This window comes from Leucopleurus acutus, assembly GCF_964270905.1.
Source record: "Leucopleurus acutus genome assembly, chromosome: 5".
Classification (NCBI taxonomy): domain Eukaryota; kingdom Metazoa; phylum Chordata; class Mammalia; order Artiodactyla; family Delphinidae; genus Leucopleurus; species Leucopleurus acutus.
The window spans coordinates 96,796,410-96,819,512 of record NC_139147.1 but is presented as its reverse complement, the minus strand read 5'-3'; the positions used below and the strand labels follow the sequence as shown (position 1 = coordinate 96,819,512).

Below are 23,103 nucleotides of genomic sequence, written 5' to 3'. Positions count from 1 at the left end.
GACCACAGACAACAGTAATTGTTTGCCATCAAATCATGAAAATGTTATTGGCATCCTCCAAAAGAGAGAATTATCTTTTTTAAAAGTTCACTGGCAGCACTGACTTGTTTGGAAAGTATACATTTATATGTATTTGTATATGTATATATATATTTGCCTGTATTTGTGAAATTGTATCAATACCCATTTGTAAAATACCTAAAATACTTTTTCAACCTCTAAACCCCTTGACAGTCCCTGGAATCTGCCACCTGAAACCTTTTTACCACTTCATGACAACTTTCAGTTAGGATACCTATAATGACCTTTCCTTGTATGCTACTTTACTCTTTGGGTATATTTTCTTTATAAAAAGAAATTAGTTCCTTGATTTCCTTCTCCAGGTGTTCAAATTTTAGTCCCTCTTTTGCTAAATTTCTTTGAAAAAATTACACTACTCAGTTTTTCACAATGGACAGTTACTCACAGTTTAGTATCTCTTTTCATTGTTCTAATTTATGAAAGAAAATTTAATAGACAATAAAATGTAATCTCCTTGAAGAGTAATAAGACAAATATATGAAAATTAAAGCTTGTTTTTCATAGATATTGACCTACTGGTACAAGAGTAAGACCTGCATTAGATGATAGGCTGCAAGCTTCTCCATAACCTGGTGTCCAGTAATAATGCCTTTTAAGGCCGTTGGAGACTTCTGCAAGGTACACGTGTCCATCCACCACATATGGCTCCACATCTGTATTGTCTGATTTTAGACGGCCCATGTGAATTAAATCTGAATATGCCTAGGATTTTTAAGAAAAACTGTATCATTAAGAAAACAGTTTATTCATTTTACAGTGCTTAAACAAATATCAACATTCAAATTAAATGTGATAATTTATAGTTTAAAATATTCTGTATAACACTGCTGAATTTTATTTTCCAGGCATTGTAGTTTTTATTAATTCCACACAATGTAATTACAATCTTGCAAAACTTACTTCTACATTTTAACGTTATTAGGCATGTTTTGTTGTTTCATGACTCCCAGAGATAACAATTCTATGTATTACCAATTTTGTGGACCAAAGGTCTCATGGTCAAAATTTTCAAGTCCTAAGGTGACTGACTCATAAATAAGGATGGAGTGCTGTTGTATATGCCCTTGAAGATCCGATGACAGCCAGGGATCCATTTTTCAGAAAAATAAACAATCACAGATTTTGGCATACAACTGTATGGAGTTCATGGACCCCCTGAAGATAATCTACAGATTTAGGCTTAGACTAGAGACCATTCCCATAGTATGAGATGCTGGCCTGGCTGGCCACTAATTATTTCTTCATTGTAGAATTTTCTTTGTATATCTCTTATGGATCATTGATATCTACATAAAAGTGTCGTACAAACACGTTAAACTAGTTTATCAGTAAGGTTGCGATTATAGAGAAAGGCAGAAATTAGACAGTAAAAGATTCAAAAGTCTAGTTGCTTTCTGCTGTAGCTTGTCATTAGTAGTTCCAACTCAGCTCAGCCTCTAGTGTATAGAATGTGGATATGATGTTTTTCTGAAATCAAGGGGTTTTTTTCTCTTTTTTCTTTTTTTTGCGGTACACAGGCCTCTCACTGTTGTGGCCTCTCCCGTTGCGGAGCACAGGCTCCGGATGCGCAGGCTCAGCGGCCATGGCTCACAGGCCCAGCCGCTCCGCGGCCTGTGGGATCTTCCCGGACCGGGGCATGAACCCGTGTCCCCTGCATTGGCAGGTGGACTCTCAACCACTGTGCCACCAGGGAAGCCCAAGGATTTTTTTTTTAATAGTGTACCTTTTATTAGCCTTTTTAGTGATAGAATTCTGGTTAGTCTTTTGGCAATTTTTGAGAATTCTAACATATATATATATTTTTTTGGCTGTCTTGGGTCTTTGTTGCTGCGCGTGGGCTCAGTAGTTGGGGCTCACCGGCTCTAGAGCGCACGGGCTCAGTATCTGTGACACACGGGCTTAGCTACTCCGCGACATGTGGGATCTTCCCGGACCAGGGCTTGAACCCATGTCCTCTGCAGTGGCAGGTGGACCCTTAACCACTGTGCCACCAGGGAAGTCCCCTAACATCTTGTTTTTCTTTCTCTTCTTTCCAAATGAAAACTATTTGTTACTATGCCTTTTGTGTGCGTTGAAAGCAGTATCAAGGGTTCTCTGTATTTACATAAGCAACACACCAAATATTTTGACAGCTTTTACTATATCTCTCTAAATTCTGTGTCTTGGTTTAATTATTGGGTAGCAGATTGGAGATTGTGCCACAGCAAATTTAAAATAAATCAACAATTGTGATTTTAAAAAACTTTGGAGAAATTGGGACTGTGTAATTCAGTGACCTTTATACTAATATGTAGTATTTGATATCTTTTCCTATTTCAACCACAAAACTTTCCAATAGCTAATTTTTAGGACTTAACATAAAATTTATCAAAACTGCAGTGTCTCGTTATACTTTGTAATCATGTCTAAGGCATCTGTATATAACATCTGACGTTATAGGGAAAACCCCAGAAAAAGCCTCAGTGAAGAAAAAAACTTACCACACATGTAGCTTCATCAAATTTGTTTCCCCAAAGGTAGATATTAGAGAGTGTGGGATTTGTTTTCATTGATTGTGAAAGTGCAACAAGTCCTTCTCCCTTTATGTTGTTGCTTACCACTGACAACCTTTGGAAAACCAAAAAGTAATAACCCTGGAAACCAACAGTTCTACAAAGAGAATGCGTAAGCTAGCAACAGCATTTATTACACACATTTTTTTGTGTTAAGTCTTAGCATTAAATACATTTAATGTATAATCAAAATATTGACCTAATAATTCCTAAAATCCAAGAAACTTAGTTTTCTAATTGGATACTTCATGTACCTAAGTAGAGCTACCTACATTTTGGAAATAAACAGCCTATTGTTTTCTATTTATTATTCAGTAAAGGTTTGGGGTGGATTACAGATATATTTTTCAAGATAAAGTCATCCAAGTAATATTTTCTTTGATTCATTCTTATTTTAGAGTCTTGATCATATTGAATGATTATAATTTTTCTGTTAGAATAATAAGAGTTTTCTCATTAATTTTAAGCAGTCATAACTAGAATCAATCTAATTTTTAAGATTACTTTTGAAAAATAGAAGAAATTGAAATGTTTCCTGTAACTTAATATGTCAATTTAGATACTGAGTTTTCATATTTCACCATGAATCTTAAGAGGTAAGAGGTTTAAGGTTAATATTCTAAAAAATTTAAGGTTTTCTTTGTTATTTTGGTTAAGTATAAAACCATACTAACGCTTTAAGAGTCCTGTTGTGTGAAGCAAGAGTGTCACTGAGATAGTTTGCTCCTGCATTTTCTATTCTGTTAAAAGAAAGATCTATTACTTCCAGGGTAGTATTCTTTTTCAGTACATCGGCCAAACACACCATTCCATCCTGAGTTATTTTATTGCTGGGAAAGGAAAAATATGTAGTTATATTTGGAAATATGAAGTATTCTTTTATTCATAGAGATAGCATGCTTGAAAACTTATATAGTAATAAGTACTTTCTATTTTAGTTAAGATTTATTTTAATCACTCAATTTCCAAAAAGTTAATAAAAAGTTGCCATAAAATGTTGCTTCTATTCTGGTTTACATATTTAAATTGCTCTCGAGTTATTATATCGGTATAAGCCGAATAAATACTAAGGCTCAAGATAAAAAGTTGACAACAATGGCTGCATTTTCTAATTTTTGGAATTAGTGTCTAACAAAGAATCTTATCTACAGTGAATATTTACAGAGATTATTCCCATGATTTAACTCCTGAATTAATATATAAGTTATCACTTACCAGCTTACATCAAGGTAGCGCAGGCTTCTGTTCAGATACAGTGCATCACATAACTGTTTCATACCACAGTTTTTTATGTCATGCTTACACAGGTGTAGTTCAACAAGGCACTGATTTTCTTTCATCATGTGGCCTAGATGAACTGTGGACTCTTCCTAAAAATAGATAGTCTTTTTTCTAGAATATAATTTTGAAGCAGTACATGTTTATTCCAAACATGCAAAGTTATTTAAATTAGCTTTTTAAAAAGATTTTATCAGTTAAGACTATTATTAGTCTACGATTTGCAATTTGTTTGGCATGGCTTTTTAAAAAAATCATTTTGCCACAAATATCTTTACTGTCTTAGAAACAGGCAGCAGGCAGTAGTAAAGTGCAGTGACTAAGTGATTTAAGAGATGCTGGTTAAAAAAAATCATTACTAAAAAAGCAACAATCATCTCAGCAGGAAAAATAAATCAAAATAATTGGTCCCATGATTGAGCATGAGGGAATTCCCTGGTGGTCCAGTGGTTAGGACTTGGAGCTTTCACTGCTGGAACTCAGGTTCAATCCCTGGTCAGGGAACTGAGATCCCACAAGCTGCACGGTGTGGCCAAAAAAAAAAAAAATTGAGCATGAAAGCTCCTTTACTGCTGTCCTCTCAAGACAAGGTGTTCTTGCCCCTTACAGATGTTTCTAAACTTTGCTCTTGATCTCCACTCTTTGTAGTTTTTAGACTCCCTCCCTCCCTCCCTCCCTTCCTCCCTTCCTTCCTTCTTCCCTTCCTCTGCTGCTTCCAGGCAAAAGGTATATAACCTCAGTGAGAATCTGAACACCAAGCACTTTAAATTTTTAACAAAATCAGAGCATGTCTTAAAATGAATGGGCCAAAGTATTTTATGATAAGAAGTCCTGATGCATTATTGCTGTTTTTATAAGTTTTATAGTCACTGGAAATGCTGATCATGGATAGCCATATATGCTCGAATTATCTAAAAGTACTTTGAGAAAAAATAAAAGTTAAATAAAATCATATAGCAATAGCAGATTGTACATGAGCTTTATAATAAAACTGTCCAAATGCTAGCTTTACCTTGTACTAACTTTATCACTTTGGGCTAATTATTTCATCTAGCTGAGTCCCAGTTCCCTTTTCTATATAAAATAGGTAAAATTTTACTTCCCTCACAGAAGTAAATAAATTAACAGAAGTACCTGGCACAAAATTGGTGTTCTATAGAAAACCACAAAGCATTTATTATTGTTCAATATTCTATAATACGGTATCTGATTTAAGTTATTGCTTTGACACTGAAAATACATATCCAGAGGGAAGCTGTAGTCTGAAATCTTAAATGAAAACTGACCACTTACGAGGTCCAGTATTGCTCTGCATAGTGCTGGAGCAGAGGATATACTCAATACAGATATGATGTATGTCTCGACTGCATTTTTAGGTCAAGAAATTTGAAAGAGGGACCATGCTTATTAAGAAAGGGAACTAGTATCACAAATAGTAAAGGGCTTTGTTTTTTGGTGGTGTTTTTAGCTCCACTCAGTTTGTGGCTTAGTTTGGCCTAGGGTGGCACCTAGCATCAGCATTTTTCTAAGCTCCCCGGATAATGAACAGTAAAACCCTTAAATGAAATAGGTTTGCTGGCTTGTATTTGGGAACAGCAGGTATGAGAAAGCACAAGAGGATTCTACTCCACAACCATTTAAGAGAATAGTACTGTCAGGGATAGAAGATGGTGGTTGCCTTGGAGAGGAATAGAAAGCAGGCTAGTTTAGCTGACTGTCCAGAAGCACCAGGCTAAGAGCAAGGTCTGGGGCCTGAGAAAGAGCCCTGGGCTTTTTAAATTTTTATTTATTTATTTATTTTTGGCTGTGTTGGGTCTTTGTTGCTGCGCGTGGGCTTTCTCTAGTGGGGGGGTGGGGGTGGGGTGGGGGTGGGGGGGTAGGGGGTGGGAGTGGGGGTGGGGGTGGGGGTGGGGGGGATGGGCCCTGGGCTTTCAATAACTATTCTCAGATGGATTTAGGAGTAATGACACTGCTCAACATTTAAAAGAGGAATTGTGCTTCTAATATAATTTCATATAGTTTAACATACTTCCTCAGGACTTTAATCCGGAAAAGTTTGACTCAGCCTTCATATCTCTTAACAGGTCCTCAATCTGAGAAGCTTCCCTGCCACCTCTCATCCCCCTGCATTGATTTCTATGTCTTTTCTCCTGCTCCCAAGGCACCCTGAGCATATCACTCTCCAGACTTGTGGATCTCCCTCCATGTGGACTGAAAAAAAGCTCTTTGAAAATGAGGGCTATGTGCTTTGAGATTGTCCCTGGCACCAGCATTGTTTCTTGTTTAGGGGTGCATTCAAATATTTACTGAGTGAAGAATGAGAAATGAAGCAATTTACTGAATGCTTACTTAGAGCCAGGTATTTTGCTGGTCTTTAAAGTAGGTTCTTCTATTTGAGGATTCTGGTTGTCTTTTTGAGATTAAATTTGTAAACATGAAGCAATTAACATATATAAAATTCCAAAATTTTTTGTACAGGAAAGTACAGAGATAATTCAAAGGGAGAGATCTATGTAGACAACGAATGCAAAATATACTTACAAATATGAAAAATATTTTAAAAATATGGTTAATTCTCAGTTACTCATACTAATGGGGAACAGTGAAGTAGCTGATTTAAAGACCAAAGTCCTTGAACTTTTTCTTTTAGTAGATATTCTGTTTTTGTTTAGACCAATAGTAAAACGAGTTCTTATTCCCTAGCATTTTGCTGATAAGAGAGGAGAGCCACCTAAGAGTGTTAAGGGGCAAGGAGAAGCCTTGAGAGTTGGAACCACGTTTTTACCGTCTTTCTGTCTCTAGCCTGCAGCTTACCTGAAGCACCAAGTCCAGACCTCCCAGACTGCTATTCATATGCAATTTGCCATTATAGCTCAGGATTTCAAATGTAATGGTTCATCACATCAGTGTAACAAGAACAAACAAATCACAAAACACTTCACACTGGGCTCTTATAATCCTCCAGCCTTTAAAACTTTCATCATTTATGCTTTCATCTTAAGCCCTCTGCCCCTCACAGGTTTACTCACTGAGAATGAGTTTATAAGAAAAATAGACATGTTTTCTGTTTAAATAAGCAACATCTAAAACCATATTTATAAAACTTTTACCAAGATTTTAAAATTTTCAAGTTTTTCTTTGTAAACAGTAGTTTACGGTTCTAAAAATACAATGCATTCATGAATCTTGACATAACCTTCAGTAAGTAGTACCTTCATTTTATTCACATGTAGCCTTATTAACTGCTCACTTTGAATACATACCTGTTCACCATAAAGTATAGGTCGGTTTAGGTTTAATCCCTTAATTGTTTGGTTTTGAGTTAGGACTGTAGCGAATGCTATCACACTCTGCATTCCCTAAAAACAGGTAAATTCATTAAGGAAACTGACAAAGTATATAAATTAACCCCTAATATTTCAAGATCAGTAATCTGGATTCTGACAAATCAAAATCGTGTTTTTAAAAAGTTTAAGTAATTTCCTGATCCTTCAATTGTAGGTTGATCAAATTCAGAAATGAATTGTTACTGTGTTATTTTCTCTCTGCCCTGAAATCTGTAACATTCATGGGGAGTTTCTTAAGGTTTCAGTATCCATTTCCTCCGGTGTTTACCTCTAGGTTTGCTCCTAACCCCTCAAGGTTCTATATGATGCACAGAAATACAGACATGCACGTGGATCCCAGCTAGGGCTCTATACTACTTATAGTGTATATCCTTAATGCAAGCTTTCTTTTACATTCATACTAGTACTTTAGGTGTGTGTTTGTGGCAGGAAAGGGTTACTAATCACATTTTTCACTGCTGCCACAGGCCTCGCTCTACCTTATTGGAAGGGCCTAGTCCTCCGCCATCTCTGTGATGCACACACATCTAGTTGTTATGCCAGAAAACCTGGGCTTTCTTCCACTTCACCAGTCAGTCCTCTTACTCTCCTATCAGTTGATCAGCAAGTCTTAAAGATTCTGCCTCCAAAAGATGTTTCAAATTAGTCCATCTCTGTAGCTACCACCCCAACGCCAGTCCTCATCACCCACCTGAATTACTGCAGAAACTGCCTAAGTGGTCACTGGGCTTCCTCTCACCACCCTCTAATTCCCCACAGAGAGACAAGAGTGATCTTTTACAAGCACCAATCATATCATGTGACCCCTCAACTTAAAGCCTTTCCATAATTTGCATTTAACTCCCTTTGTGTAGCTACTCTGGCTTTTTAGTTCTCAGACTCAGTATTTCATCATTCATGTACTCCCCTCATGATTTTTGCCATATCTGAGTATCAGTTTTACTCTTTACCTAATACTTTTCCATTAAATCAACTCACTTTTCACTTATATTTATTTTAAAACTGTTTCACTACCATAAATGGAAAGCCACAATCCCTTGAAATAAATAGAAAGCATTTGTAAAAATAAATATGTATTAAAATTACCTCAAATTATGTCAGTCAGTATGCTACCCATACCACACTTGGGGAAGCACTAACCTAGAGTCTGTGGGTTCTGGACCCCCTGCCTGGAATGTTCTGCCATGGACCCTCTTCAAGGGAGCTCTTTCTCATCCTTCACGACTCCTAAGTATGACCTCCTCAGGTCTTCAGGGAACCATCCTATCATGCATATTACCTTCTGCCCATTATCAGAGTACTTCGCCAACTTTGTAGCACTTTTCTCTAATTTACTGATGTTTTCCTAACTAAAATATAACCTTTATAAGGGCAGAGATCATATCTGATGCACTCCTGTATCCTTAGAATCTAGAATTGTGACTGGTATGTGTAGACAATACACAGTTGACCCTTAAAGGGTCAAGGATCAACTGTGTACCTTGGTAGCCATGGATTCAAACAACCTTGAATCCTGTAGCAACTGTAGTATTTACTATTGAAAAAAATCTGCATATAACTGGACCCCAGCAGTTCAACCCATGTTATCAAGAGTCAACTGTGTATTGAATTAATGCTTTCCCAAGACCATACTGGCTGCATCTACCCGCTTCTTAAGCTTTAGAGCCTATTACCCCAAAGAGCCTCCTTGGCCCATCTTACTGTTTTCCTGTCCCAGTAATTTTGCATTAACCTATTAAAAATAGGTTCCTAACAGTAGGCCTGAAGGTTTGAAGGCATGTTTGAGAAAATGAAGCCTAGAATTTGAAGACGTGCAAAACAGACAAACTTCTCATTATCAGTCCAGATGAAGGCTCAGAGCAGCTCTTAGCATCATCTTAGGTTTTATGCTATAACATAACTACTCACTGCAAAATGTTTCCATAAGTAAAAAATTTATATTATACAAATGAAGTAGTATTTGTTTAATTAAAAGGAACATAATCATCTTCTTTAGAAAGTCCCATACAAGTTAAGAAGGGTAACAGATGGAAGTTTAGGAAGATTTTTATTACACTGGATATTCTTCCATAATATTATTATAATCTGATTCTTATTTAAAAAAATATTTTCTCTGATATTAGACCTTAGAGACAAGCTTAATCATTCATAAGACTGTCATTTAGCTGGTCTCTGACACTTCTCTATGCTAGTTTCCAGGGAGAATGATCCAATATCTGAGTGACTATCTCATACCCAATTTTACTCACCAGATCACAGTCACCCAGATCTAATTTCTCTAAGGATGAATTAATTTGTAGCATTGCAGCAAAAAACATTCCACCCTTATTTTCAATCTTGTTTCCAGTCATTCTTAGGTGTTTCAGAGTTGTATTCTTCTGAAAAGGAAAAGAGGCAAAACTTGGTTAAAATTTTAACCCATCGAATTCTCTTTAGATTACATGAGTTAGGAGACTATATTACTATTTGCAGACTCATCAGTTTTTCATGCAGATAGAACAGGATATATTCCTTAAAGGTAACATTCAATTTCCCATAACAGATAAAAATCTAGTTTAATAGTTTAGTAGAAAGAATGCCCAGGAAATAGATACCAAAATAATGACCAGTGAATGAAGCAGATTTTAATAACTTTCCTTTCATTAGAAAATCTATAAATTTATCTTCTAAGAAAATTATACCACCTTTTAAAATTGAGATGAAATTCACATAACACAAAATTAACCATTTTGAAATGTACAATTTGGGACTTCCCTGGCGGTCCAGTGGTTAGGACTCCATGCTCTCGCTGCTGAGGGCCTGGGATCAATCCCTGGTTGGGGAGCTAAGATCCCGCAAGCAGCAAGGTGCAGAAAAAAAAAATAAGCAAGAAAATGTACAATTCACTGGATTTTACTACATTCACAGTGCTGTGTAGCCATCACCTCTAGCTAATTCCAAAACATTTTTATCACCCCTAAAGGAGACCCTGTACCCATTAAGCAATCACTTCACATTCCCCCGTATCGTTTTGAAAGTGATACAATTTCTCAGACATTTGCAAAGTTTAATTCCTTCTCTTATTTCATTTCCTTTGATAAATCTTTCACAAAATTACAGACATTTCATTGTCCTAGTGAATAAATATCTGGACATACAAGTGTAAATAATTAACTTTAAAATTAAGTCAAACCCCTTTAAGAGTGGGAAGAAGTCAAGGATGTCCACTCTCACCACTTCTATTTGACATTGTACTGGAGGGTCTAGATAGGACAATTAGGCAAGAAAAAGAAACAAAAAAGGCATCCAGGTTGGAAAAGAAGTAAAACTCTTGTTTGCATATGACATGATCTTATATGTGGAAAATTCTAAGGAATCCACCAAAAAAAACCAAACCAAAACAAAACAAAAGCTGTTAGAACTAATAAATGGGGAATTCCTTGGCAGTCCAGTGGTTAGGGCTCTGTGTTCTCACTGCTGAGGGCCCAGGTTCAATCCCTGGTCAGGGAACTAAAATCCCACAAGCCGGCCAAAAAAAAAAAAAAAAGAAGAACTAATAAATGAGTTCAGCAAGACTGCAGGACACAAGATCAATATACAGAAATAACTGTATTTCCATACACTAGCAATGAACAATTCAAAAATGAAATTAAGAAAATTCCATTTATAATAACATCAAAAAGAATAAAACATTAGGAATAAATTTAACAAAAGGGCAAGACTTGCACATTGAAAACTACAAAGCATCAAAGCATGGTTGAAAGAAATTAAAAACAACCTAAACAGGGACTTCCTTGGCAGTCCAGTGGTTAAGACTCCGAACTTCCACTGCAAGATGCATGGGTTCAATCCCTGGTCGGGGAACTAAGATCCCACATGTTGTGCAATGTGGCCAAAAATAAATAAATATTAAAAAAGTAAAAAACTAAAATAAAAACAACCTAAGTAAATGTAAACACATCCCATGTTCCTGGATTGGAAGACTTAATATTAAGATGGCAATATTCCCCAAATTGATCTAAATATTTAAAGCAATGCCTCTCAAAATCCCAGTTGCATTTTTTGCAGAAATTGATAAACTGATCTTAAAATTCATGTGGAAATGCAAGGGACCCAGAAGAACCAACACAATCTTGAATAAAACAAAGAGGACTCACTTCTTGACTTTAAAACTTACTACAAAACTACAGTAGTCGAGATAGTGTGAGACTGGCCTAAGAATAGACATATAGATTAAAAGAATAGAATGGAGAGTACAGAAATAAACCCTCACATTTATAATCAACTGACTTTCAACAAGGATGTCAAAATTAATGGGGAAAGAACAGTCTTAACAAAAGGTGTTGGGTCAAATGGATATCCACATGAAAAAGAATGAAATTAGACTCCTACTTCACATCATATATAAAAATTAACTCAAAATGTATCAGAGAACTAAAAGAGCCAAATCAAAAAGCTGTTAAAAGAAAACGTAAGTGTAAATCTTCATGACTTTGGATTAGGCAAAGTCATGAAGTTGTAGCCTTCTTAGGTACATCACCAAAAGCCCAAACAACAAAAGAAAAAATAGATCAAATGAATTTTATCAAAATTAAAAAATTTTGTGCTTCAAAAGACACCACTAAGGAAGTTAAAGGCAACCTACAGAATGTGCGAAAATATTTGCAAATCACGTATCTAATAAGGGGCTCCAGAAAGGGCAAAAGATTTGAACAGATAGTTCTCCAAAGAAGATATACAAATGACTAATTAGCATATAAAAAGATACTCAACATCTTTATTCATTAGGGAAATGCAAATCAAAACCACAAAACCTCTTCATACCCACTAGGATAGCTCAAATCAAAGAGACAATACGGCTTCCCTGGTGGCGCAGTGGTTGGGAGTCCGCCTGCTGATTCAGGGGACACGGGTTCGTGCCCCGGTCCGGGAAGATCCCACATGCCGCGGACCCGCTGGGCCCGTGAGCCTTGGCCGCTGAGCCTGCACGTCCGGAGCCTGTGCTCCGCAACGGGAGAGGCCACAACAGTGAGAGGCCCGTGTACCGCAAAAAAAAAAAAGACAATAACAAGTACTGGTGAGGATATGGAGAAATCAGAACACCCATACATTGTTGGTGGAATTGTAAAAAGGGACAGCCACTTTGGAAAACAGTTTGGCAGTCACTCAAAATGTTAAACAGAGTTTCCAAATGAACCATTTCACTCCTAGGTATGTACCCTAGAAAACTGAAAACATACATGCACAGAAAAATGTGTGCAAAAGTGGAAACCCAAATGTCCATTAACTAATGGATGAACAAATGTGATATTTCCAAACAATGGAATATTACTTGGCAATAAAAAGAAATGAAGCATGTTACAACATGGATAAAATCTGAAAGCATTAGGCCAGTCACTAAAGGCCACAAACTGTACGATTCCATTTATAAGTGGCCAGAATCGGCAATCTACAGGTAGAAAGTAGATGTGACTGCCAGGTGCTGGAGAGTGAGAGAGAGAAGCACAGAGAGGGATTACTAACAGGTACAGGGCTTCTTTTTTGGGGGAAAATGCTCTAAAAACAGTGATGGTGCTGATGGTCACATAACTGTGAATATAACTGACTGTTGAACAACACAGGGGTTAGGGGCGACGACCCTCTGTGCAGTTGAAAATGAGTTTAACTTTACATTTGGCCCTCTGTATCCGAGGTCCTGCATCCTCAGATTCAACTGACAGTAGATTGTGTGGTACTGCAGCATGTATTTAGTGAAAGAAATCTACATATGAGTGGACCCATACAGTTCAAATCTGTGCTGTTCAAGGGTCCACTGTATTCAATATACTAAAAAAACACCGAATTGAACACTTACAAAGGGTAAATTTTGTATATGTGAATTATATCTTAATAAAGCTCTTTATGTTTTTATTCTCTATTTTTTTAACTGAAGTATAGTTGATTTACAATGTTGTGCTAATTTCTGCTGTACAGCAAAGTGACTCAGTTATACACATATATACATTCTTTTTTTATATTTTCCATTATGTTTTATCCATAAAGCTGTTTATTTTTAAAAATGAGTTCAAAAGTGCTCATGTAATGTCCAGATTTTAATAAATTGAAGTGAAATAAAAAATATACATTCGCACAATATTAAAATAAGTTGACATTAACATTTGTTTCTGTTGGTTCCAAGCTAAAACTAAAGAAGTTAAAATTCCCAAATAAAATGTTAGTTTGAGGTATACGAATGCTTACATGTAGTGCTTTAGCAATCAGTTCTCCACCTTCAGGCCCGATGTCATTAAACATAAGGTTTAAGTAAATGAGATTATGTTGTCTCTAAAATAAGGAGAGAAAAGAAGCTATTACATATATATTATTAGAAATCAATAATATGTAAGAGCTGCTTTTTAAGTAAAAGTGTTTACCTCCAAAAAAAATCTTTATAACCAGGAAATTTCAAGGTCCAGCAAAAGAAAGGACCATTAAGGGAAAAAATCAACATGATCATTTAAACAAATATAATGGCAATATAAAGAAAAGAACTATATTCATTTTTGATCAATGATTCAAAGTATGGATGTGCTTTATGTACTTAACCATAGTGTATGAGTTTGCAAAAGATGACTCAGGAGGATCTAGGTACCAGCTCTACTGAGACCAAATACACAAATGGGTTTTTAGTATATTTCAAGTGTTATAAATATGGCACAGAGTCAGGACACTTGACATTTTGACTAGTGTTTTGTGTGTGTGTCATTAGACTAGGTGATTTCACCGTCAACAGAACTAAGAATATTTTGATGACGATGCTTTTGCAGCATTTTTATTTGTGGTTGATGAAAATAACTTGGTTACTTCACTTTTTTTTTTTTAATCCTCACTCTGTCCTTACATTGTGTGCCATTTCATGGACATGAGAATTTTAAGTTCATTTTAAGCTCATTAGAAGCACTTGTAGCAGATGAGAATGGAACAAATAGGAAATTAAAAAGCCAATTTAAGGGAAGGATAAAAAATGATATATGCTGCTTTAAACATTTTATTTTAACTGAAAATACAGACATACATACGTATGTGCCAATCTTCTGAGGTTGAAACAAAGCCTTTTCTTTAACGACACCTATTCTGATTGGTGGGCCACACTGTCTTTCGCAAATAAAATGCAACCATAAAACAGCATTTCAGCTTGGGTATCTCCAAAGTGAAGTCTGCAATAAAGGGTTAGCTTAGCAGGCTAGGGGTGCTGAAACCCTGCACGTTCCAAAGAAAGGGCTGGTTCTTAACTGGGTCCTGGGAGAAAAAAAAAATTAACCAAGAACATTTTGTAGTAAAATAATACCTGAAGCAGTTCTGCAGCATAGGATGCACCAACATCACTTATGAGGTTATATCTAACATCCAAACCTGAAGAATACAGATGAATAGAAGCTGATATTCCTTCTAGTGAACACTTAAAATCAGGAAAATGAAAGCTGGAAGGAATGATTCTTAAGGAGACATACCATTAATATATGGATTATTCTTTAAAATTCTGCAAAGAATCCAAAAATCTTCACCTGTTACTCTTTCTACTGGCATTAAGCGACAGTTACCAGCAACATTTAATGTGATTCCTGCCAATCTGTTAAAATATAAAAAAGAAATCCAGTAAAGAAATAAAAGTATTTTTCCTTCATGTTTAGTAACATCATGGATAGAATTTACTGGAACCAAGTATGTACCACAGTACAGGTTTATATCAAGTAACTTAAAACTACTGAATATGCTACAGCTTTTGCAAAGCACCTTAATATATGCATAGTTTAGGGCTTCCCTGGTGGCACAGTGGTTGACCGTCCGCCTGCCGATGGAGGGGACGCGGGTTCGTGCCCCGGTCTGGGAAGATCCCACATGCCGTGGAGCAGCTGGGCCCGTAAGCCATGGCCGCTGAGCCTGCATATATATATATATATATATATATATATATATATATATATATATATATGCATAGTTTAATTTCTCAACCACAAGAAAACCAAAGTATTCCCACTTGACAGATAATGACATTGAAGACTTCAATGATTTGCATAAGTAAACACAGCTCACAGGAGTTAAGGACAAATCTGGAACTCAGTAAACTCCACTACCTCCAAGACCTAACTATGTCAATCATCTGTGCTGAATCAAAAAGTATGTCCACTTTATCAAGCATTTGCAAATGGCTTTCAAATCACTCAGTGTTCCAGTATTTTCACACAGATGAATATCAGTGAATGTTACTGATGTGATCAAGTATTTGTCTTCCTTACCCCTTTTCAATTTCTTCATCCACTTTTTGGAGTATATGCAATATAAAAGGTTTAATTTCCTGGGACTTTTCCACACATAGCTCATAATAATATTCCTGTAGACCGCCAATAGGTTCTGCAGCTTCTGAAAAATAAATGCGTTACCCTTCATCACATATACATTATCCCAGGAGCTTCCCCCCCGCCAAAAGAAAATCAAACTTCTTTCAAAGATACAAATGTGTGCGTATAGAGTTGAGGGCAGGGTGAAGAATAGGAGATGACGTTAAGAATACAGAAAGGGAAGAAAAATAAGAAGGAATGGGAGAGAAGAAAAATGCTGTTTGGAGAACTAGGGCCATAGAAGTACCCACTGAGGGTGGGCAGACACTTCGAAGTACCCACTGAGGGTGGGCAGACACTTCGAAGTGACACAAAGGGAGAACTAACCTCTGTTATGTAACAGGCCTGGCAGCTGAGGAAAATGATGTCCAGAGAAATTACGTATTTTGCCTAAAATCATACAGATAAATAAGGGCAGAGTACAGAATCATACTGACTCCAAAGTCTCTTCCTACTCTGCTATAATGCGTTAGGGTGACTCAAGGTTGCTTATCACGGCTTCAAACAAAGACAATTTTATCACAGAGTCTAAACTCAAAAGGGATCTGAAAAATCACCAAGTCCAACAGGCTTCTTGGAGACCCTCTATACAATGCACGTTGATGGCATTTGAATACAGCTCTGTCTGTGCTTCCCAACACCAAGTTGAGGCCTAGCTCACAGAAGCACTTCACCTACCCAGGCCTTCCATTTCCTCTTTCTAAAGGTGATTTTCCCTGTCCAGTCCTTAGTAAGGAAGACAGAAACAAAACAGGAGTTAACTTGTTCCTCTGTTATACCTGCACTTTTCCTTAATGGTCTTATTATTTTCGATATTACTTTTTAAAAAATTTTTATTGGAGTATAGTTGATTTACAATGTTGTGTTGGTTTCAGGTGTACAGCATAGTGAATCAGTTATACATATACATATATCCACTCTTTTTAAGATTCTTTTCCCATATAGGTCATTACAGAGTATTGAGTAGAGTTCCCTGTGCTATACAGTAGGTCCTTATTAGTTATCCATTTTATATACAGTAATGTGTATATATCAATCCCAGTCTTCCAATTTATCCCTCCCCCCTCCCCTTCGCTATTACTTTAAAAGCATCCTTTTTGAGGCCCAGGCCTTCTTGGGTAGAAGGTATGCTGACACTTTTCTTAGAAGCACACACCACTGTCTGTATTTTCTGTCCTACCTTTTTGGTATGTCTCTTTAAGAGTCCATGCTCAGATATCACTACTCAATCAGCCTGAGGTCTTTAGGATCCAGCTTCTCTAAGTCTCTACATCTCAAAGATCTTATTTGCTGAGTGGATTTCTGCACTATATGAACTAAAGAGTTTGCTAAACAAATATGCAAAACAAGATTTAAGATGAGGAACATCATATTACAAGTGCAAGCAAATAAACTTTTCTTATAGTTTTTTAAAATAAACTTTAAAAAAATAAATTTAGGGGACTTCCCTGGTGGTCCAGTAGTTAGGACTCTGTGCTTTCACTGCACTGCAATGCAGCCCTAATAAATAAATAAATAAATTTAACCCACACTATTTCAGATAACTTGGAAATTTCAATATCAAAAAGAAAAAAGAAAAGAAAAGAAACATTCATCAGCAATCCCACTACCAAAGAACCACCACAACTGAGGTCTGGGGCTATTTCTTCCCTATAATTTTTCTTTTTCTATATCCTTTTTTTCTTAAGTTAACATTGTGAGCAGCTTTCCCATATCATTAGATATTCTCTGAAAATTTTTAATATCAGCATAATTTCTGTCTTGTGGATAGATGTACATAAGAAATCTTTCACTTACCAGATATAAAATAGATAAACAACAAGGACCTACTATATAGCACAGGGAACTATATTCAGTATCTTGTAATAGCCTATAATGGAAAAGAATGTGAAGAAGAATATACTTATATATACGTATGTATAACTGAATCACTGTGCTATACACCTGAAACTAACACAACGTTGTAAATCAACTACAATTTAAAAAAATTTTTTTAAAGAAATCTTTCACTTACTTTAGGAAATTTTCATGTATTTAAATAATACTTTAGCACAATATTTCCCAAATTGTGTTTTGTGGAATACTAATCTACAAGATGCTCCAAACAGAATAGGTTTTACTGTCAAATAAGTTTGGGAAATGATGAATTGAACAATGCTAAACAGATTCCTATCTACAACACTTCTCAGGACATTTAAAACTCTCAGGTGCTCAAAGATTCCTCAGATTGTTGAGCCTGGCGGGGAGGGAGGTTAAAAGTGCTCCCAGACTTAGGACTTTCGTGACCATGGTTAACATGGAATGCAATCCAAAAAATGCTAGTTTAGCGTCCTCAACAGAAAACAAAGCAAGTAGATCTCAAACGGATTTACTTCCTGGAGCTGGGCTCCCACTGGGTTTCTTTCCTCTCTTCTGGCTACTACTTTCCTCGGTATTAAAAATGTTAAACAAAATTTCAGAAATAGAGACCAGATTGAAATAAAGACGTGTTTATTTGGGGTTTGTTAGGACTGCAACCCAGGAGACACAGATCCAAGAAGCACTTGAACTGTGTTCCACCAGACTACAAAATGGTGGGGGCTTATAAATGCAAAAAGCCCACAAGGTTACATAAATTGTCAAGAATTAGGATTGGAGCTGGCAAGAAGTAAGGGTGCTTGGTAAGCAAGGACTGGTTAGGAGTCTGAAACAATTACAAAATTGCAAAGGTGGGGGTAATTTGAAACTACAAGGTTGCAACTAGCAGCTGCTAGCAGATTCTGTTTTGAAAACAGCTGGTAGTGTCCTTGAGTCTGATACAGTTTAGAGAAAATTCAAGTTCTCAGTGATGAAGGAATGCATCTGAAATCATATCCACAATGGCCACTTGGCTCCATGTTGCATGCCTGTACCACAGTTACTCCATTTTGATTTCTAAACGATCTTAAGTATGTCATCAAAGAAGAGAGGATTGCCCTGAGAATTTCTCTGAGGTTCATTCTGCCTGCCCTCAGCTGGCACAACCGTATCAGGACATGCAGACAGACAGACTTACAGGTCATGTTTTTGTGAAGACATGAAGGAATCTTAGATTACAAGCTAAATATAGCTAAAGAAATTTACAAGAATATTTGTATTTAATTACCTGGCCATGGATGTCGATTTTTTTAAAGCTTCAGCTATATCTTTCTGCTACTCTCTCTTTTATTTAAAATTCACCTAAGTATTGTATGTCAGGATTCTACGACACCAATAATTTATTTCCTATAGTGTATTCATATTAGGAGAAAATAATAAACCAGTCTGCAAAGTGTAAAGCAAAACCTAGGAATAACCAATTACACAAGAAAATGTCAAGACTCTAACCTAGATTTCATTTTTAATCCACACCGGAGTCTTGAATTCCAAATAATTTTTACTTAACAGCCTGTTTAAAAAATTCTAGTTAAGGGCTCATTTTGGAGGTGGTTCCCAATGCCCTCCTATACTGGAACAGCCAAGTACTGGGAAATCGAAGGGTTGAGGGTGTCATACTTGGGTGCCTATCCAGAACGTCTGTGTGACGCTTAACAAGTTACTTAAATTCTTCGATCTTAAATTTCCTCTTATGCTAAAAGCAGAGTATATCAATGCTCATCTCATGGTGCTTTGAGGAATACGAAGGCTTCTGGCACAATTCCGTATCTACAACAAGTGTCCAAAATGGAAATGGTGGAGGGAGAGGGCGTTCACACTATACCTAACTTGCTACCGGATAATTCATGGGTGCAGAAATACTTAAAACCGAGCTGGCGTCGAGGTGCAAAGAGCGGTTTCCAGACCCTCTCGCCCACCTGGGCCCTGCTCTCTGGAGACTGCACAAAAAGGGGCCCAAGAAGTATATCCAGACAACCTTCTCAAAGACCGTAAGAGCAAAGCGACACACACACTTTAGTACTTCAGGACAACCCACCGCGCGAACAGCGTACCCGCTGCGGGAACTTGGGGCTCCGCTCCCGCCTGCGTTTGGGGGCGCCCCGAAGTTCCGGCCACAGCTGGGGTTCCCAGGGGCACCCTCCCGCCGGACCACCTCTGGCCCGAAGTCTGCTCGAAGGAATGTGCCTGGCCCCGACGGCCCTCGCGCGTTTCGTCCGGGCCAGGCCGGCGCCAAAGGACCCTCTATTTCTTACCGCTACCGTCGGCCGCAGCCCACGCCGGAGTAGGGGCCGTAGATGGGGCGGAAGGTAGGGTCCGGGACTCAGGCCTGGCCTCCTGCGGGCTGCGCTGCATGCTCTCTGCATCCCGCGGGCCGCAGCAGCGGCGTTGTCATGACGACCGCGCGCGTGCGCCAGCCGCCCCAGGCAGCCAACGATCTGCGCCGGGAGCAGATCCACCGCGCGACCCTGAGCGCCGGAACCAGCCGGCTGTGGCGACCTTCGCCATTACTCCCTTGGTCCCTGAGGCCTGATTGGGCGGGCAGTGACCGCCGATGCTATGGAGGCTCCTAGGTCACCCCGTCTGGGTCCAGGTCACCTGCCCTGGGTTAAAGACACACTGAGGGAGGGCACTCTGACTCCTTTGCAGGGAGAAGTTCTCGAGGTTTAGGGGGCCCAGCTGATGGGCTAGGGCCCGGGGATACAAAGACGATTATGACACAGTCCTTTCCCCAAAGTGTGCACATACCTGCGGAGGCCAGGCGCAAAAGCACAGAGTGGCACTAGCACAGATAGGGCGCGAAGGTAAGGGAGCATAAAGAGGCTTGTCGATCAGTCTTGTGGAGGGGTGGGGGCATCAGGGAGGGCTTCTTGGAAGAGGTATCATTCTGACTGGCCGGGGTGAACTTGCCAGAGGGCAAAACTGCTTTGTGCGTTTCTGGAGATGTGCAGGTTCTTGGGGCTGCCCAGATGAGCCCAGACTGTGTATTGGGGGCGAAGGGGGAGCCGTGTGGCAAGCGAGGCCAGATCCACGTGGAGTCCTGTGCATCCTCTGGGAAGCAGAGCTGTTATGGGGCAGGGCGCTGGGAGCTCTCAAATGGGGAACAGCTGATGGAGGATGGATTTGACACGACCTAGGGGAGATGCAGTATGAAGCAGCTCAGGAGAGATCATAAAGCATCAGCTAAGACTGGACTTTGGGGAATGAGAAGGAGACAGAACCCAGCGATAGTTACAGGGTAACATGTTCGGGATTTGGTACTTGGGCCTGGGGGAGAGAAAAAAAGGAAGGAGGGAAGGAAGGCCCTCTATTTGGGGTTACCATAGATCGAAGAGAAGTGGAAGGCCCCTGTAGAGCAGCGGTCCCCAACCTTTTTGGCACCAGGGACCGGTTTCGTGGAAGACAATTTTTCCACAGACGGGGGTTGGGGGGGGAGGTATGGGGGGGTGAAAGGGGCGGGGGATGGTTCAGGCGATAACGTGAGCGATGGGGAGGGCAGATGAAGCTTCGCTAACTCACCGCCACTCATCTCCTGCTGTGCGGCCCGGTTCCTAACAGGCTGCGGACCGGTACCGGTCCATGGCCCGGGGGTTGGGGACCCCTGCTGTAGAGGACTCTGGAGCCAGTCAGAGACTCCTTGGCCTGAGCAAAGGTGTAAGGAAGATCCTCAAGGTAAAAACAGGCCAGTTAGGAAGACAGTTCAAAGGTGAAAAACAAAATGTCTGAGTCCTCTCTCCTTCCCACTACCCCACCAGCCAATTCCAGACCACCACTCCACTGCCAAGAAATTGTGCCAGGCAAGGCAGAGGTCTCTTGAAACCCTGTGTTTCAAGAGATTTTTAAGCATCACCCACAGATTTTAAGCATCACTTGTATTTCTTCAGATTACACATGATGATGATAGAAAAGACAATTATATTTTCATTTATCCCATGTGCTACCAACAAAGTTGAGAGGTAGCCTGAAATACTCAAGTGTGAGTGTAGGTGCAATTCAGCACCCCCCCTTCCCTATTCCTCCCTTGAAGTATTTTGAGTTAAGAAAATAGGGGAAAGAGAGGTTGAGGATTAATTAATTGCTGCTCCAGGGGAAGGGAAGAATACTCTTCCAAAGGAGCAAGAAGGGCAGAATTAGAGTTTTGTTCTAGAGAGTGACTAACAAACAGGGTCAGAACAGAATAAACAGGAAAGAGCTGCTTTAACCAGGCAAACAGCACCTACAGCACTGTTCTCCCCATCTGCCTTAACAAAACAAAACTGTATTTACACAGAACGACAGCCTGCAATGTCAAAATGCATATCAAATAGGATGGTCAAAAAGACACCACATGTACAGCTCATTTCCATTAGTACCTTTCTCATCACCCCCAGTGATTTCCAGGTATGGAGGAGGGATGTAGTTTGGGAAAAAAAAAAACCCTCCCTGATTGGGGGGTAGGGGAGCAGGGGAGAGGGATGCTGAGTGGATTCACTGGGTGCTTATGTGTCAAGAACTCGGAGTAGAGGTCTAACTCGAATCTGAGATTTCTAGAAGTCAGAACCAAAGAAAATATGTGAGGATGTCATTGTTCCTTGTCGTCCCTCGGTGTCCTAAGGGATTAGTTCCAGGACCCACTCGGATCCCAATATCCGTGGATGCTCAAGTCCCTTATATAAAACAACATAGTATTTGCATATAACCAATGCACGTCCTCCTTGCATCCTTTAAATCACCCCTAGACCACGTATAATACCTAATACAATGTAAATGCTATATAAACAGCTGTAAATACCATGTAAAAGCTATGAAATAGTTGCCAGGGCACGGAAAATTCAAGTTTTGCTTTGTGAAACTTTCTGGATTTTTTTTTGGGGGGGGCGGTACGCGGGCCTCTCACTGTCGTGGCCTCTCCCGTTGCGGAGCACAGGCTCCGGACGCGCAGGCTCAGCGGCCATGGCTCACGGACCCAGCTGCTCCGCGGCATGTGGGATCTTCCTGGACCGGGGCACGAACCCGTGTTCTCTGCATCGGCAGGTGGACTGTCAACCACTGCGCCACCAGGGAAGCCCTCTACTGGCCTTCTTTACATCCACAACTCTCTGGGGGATTTAAGGAAAAATGCAATTTTTGTTTCGTTTTTTGGCCACGCAGCTTGCGGGATCTCAGTTCCCTGACCAGGGACTGAACCCAGGTCATGGCAGTAAAAGCCCAGAATACTAACCACTAAGCCACCAGGGAACTCCCCAAAATGCAGTATTTTAAAGTACTATTTTTTTCCTAATGTTTTCTCGGTGTTTATGGTAAGATCAATGATCTTTTGCAACCTTCCACATCCAACCTGAAAATAGAATCAAAAGAGGCATTTCTAAAAATTGAAATTAGACAATCCTTCTTTTAAAATATAAGTCAACCTGTTAGGAGAAAGAGGGGTATTCTCCCAACATGAAACACAAAAGCCTACATTTTATGTTGTGTCGTAGTGAGCACTCAATTTAATCAACTAAACTTTATTTCTCTTAAGGATACCAAATCTGGTGGCAAGTAAACTGATATTTTTTTTTTTGTTTCTTTTCACAATATTTCAGATTTTGAATATTTGAACTTTCCATCAGAATA

At 38.9% G+C, this 23,103-nt stretch overlaps 1 protein-coding gene across 1 annotated transcript; it reads right to left on the bottom strand.

Annotated features, from left to right (window-relative positions):
• Positions 1-579: 579 nt before the first annotated feature.
• Positions 580-16,015, bottom strand: LRRC34 (leucine rich repeat containing 34; the record flags this gene model as incomplete). The annotated part of the gene is made up of 11 exons (XM_082839481.1): positions 580-783; positions 2,562-2,688; positions 3,308-3,463; positions 3,849-4,003; positions 7,175-7,270; positions 9,508-9,636; positions 13,478-13,561; positions 14,565-14,629; positions 14,728-14,846; positions 15,514-15,637; positions 15,943-16,015. 11 exons carry the CDS (start codon positions 16,013-16,015, stop codon positions 580-582), a joined length of 1,332 nt encoding a protein of 443 aa, XP_082695607.1.
• Between the last annotated feature and the right edge of the window lie 7,088 nt (positions 16,016-23,103).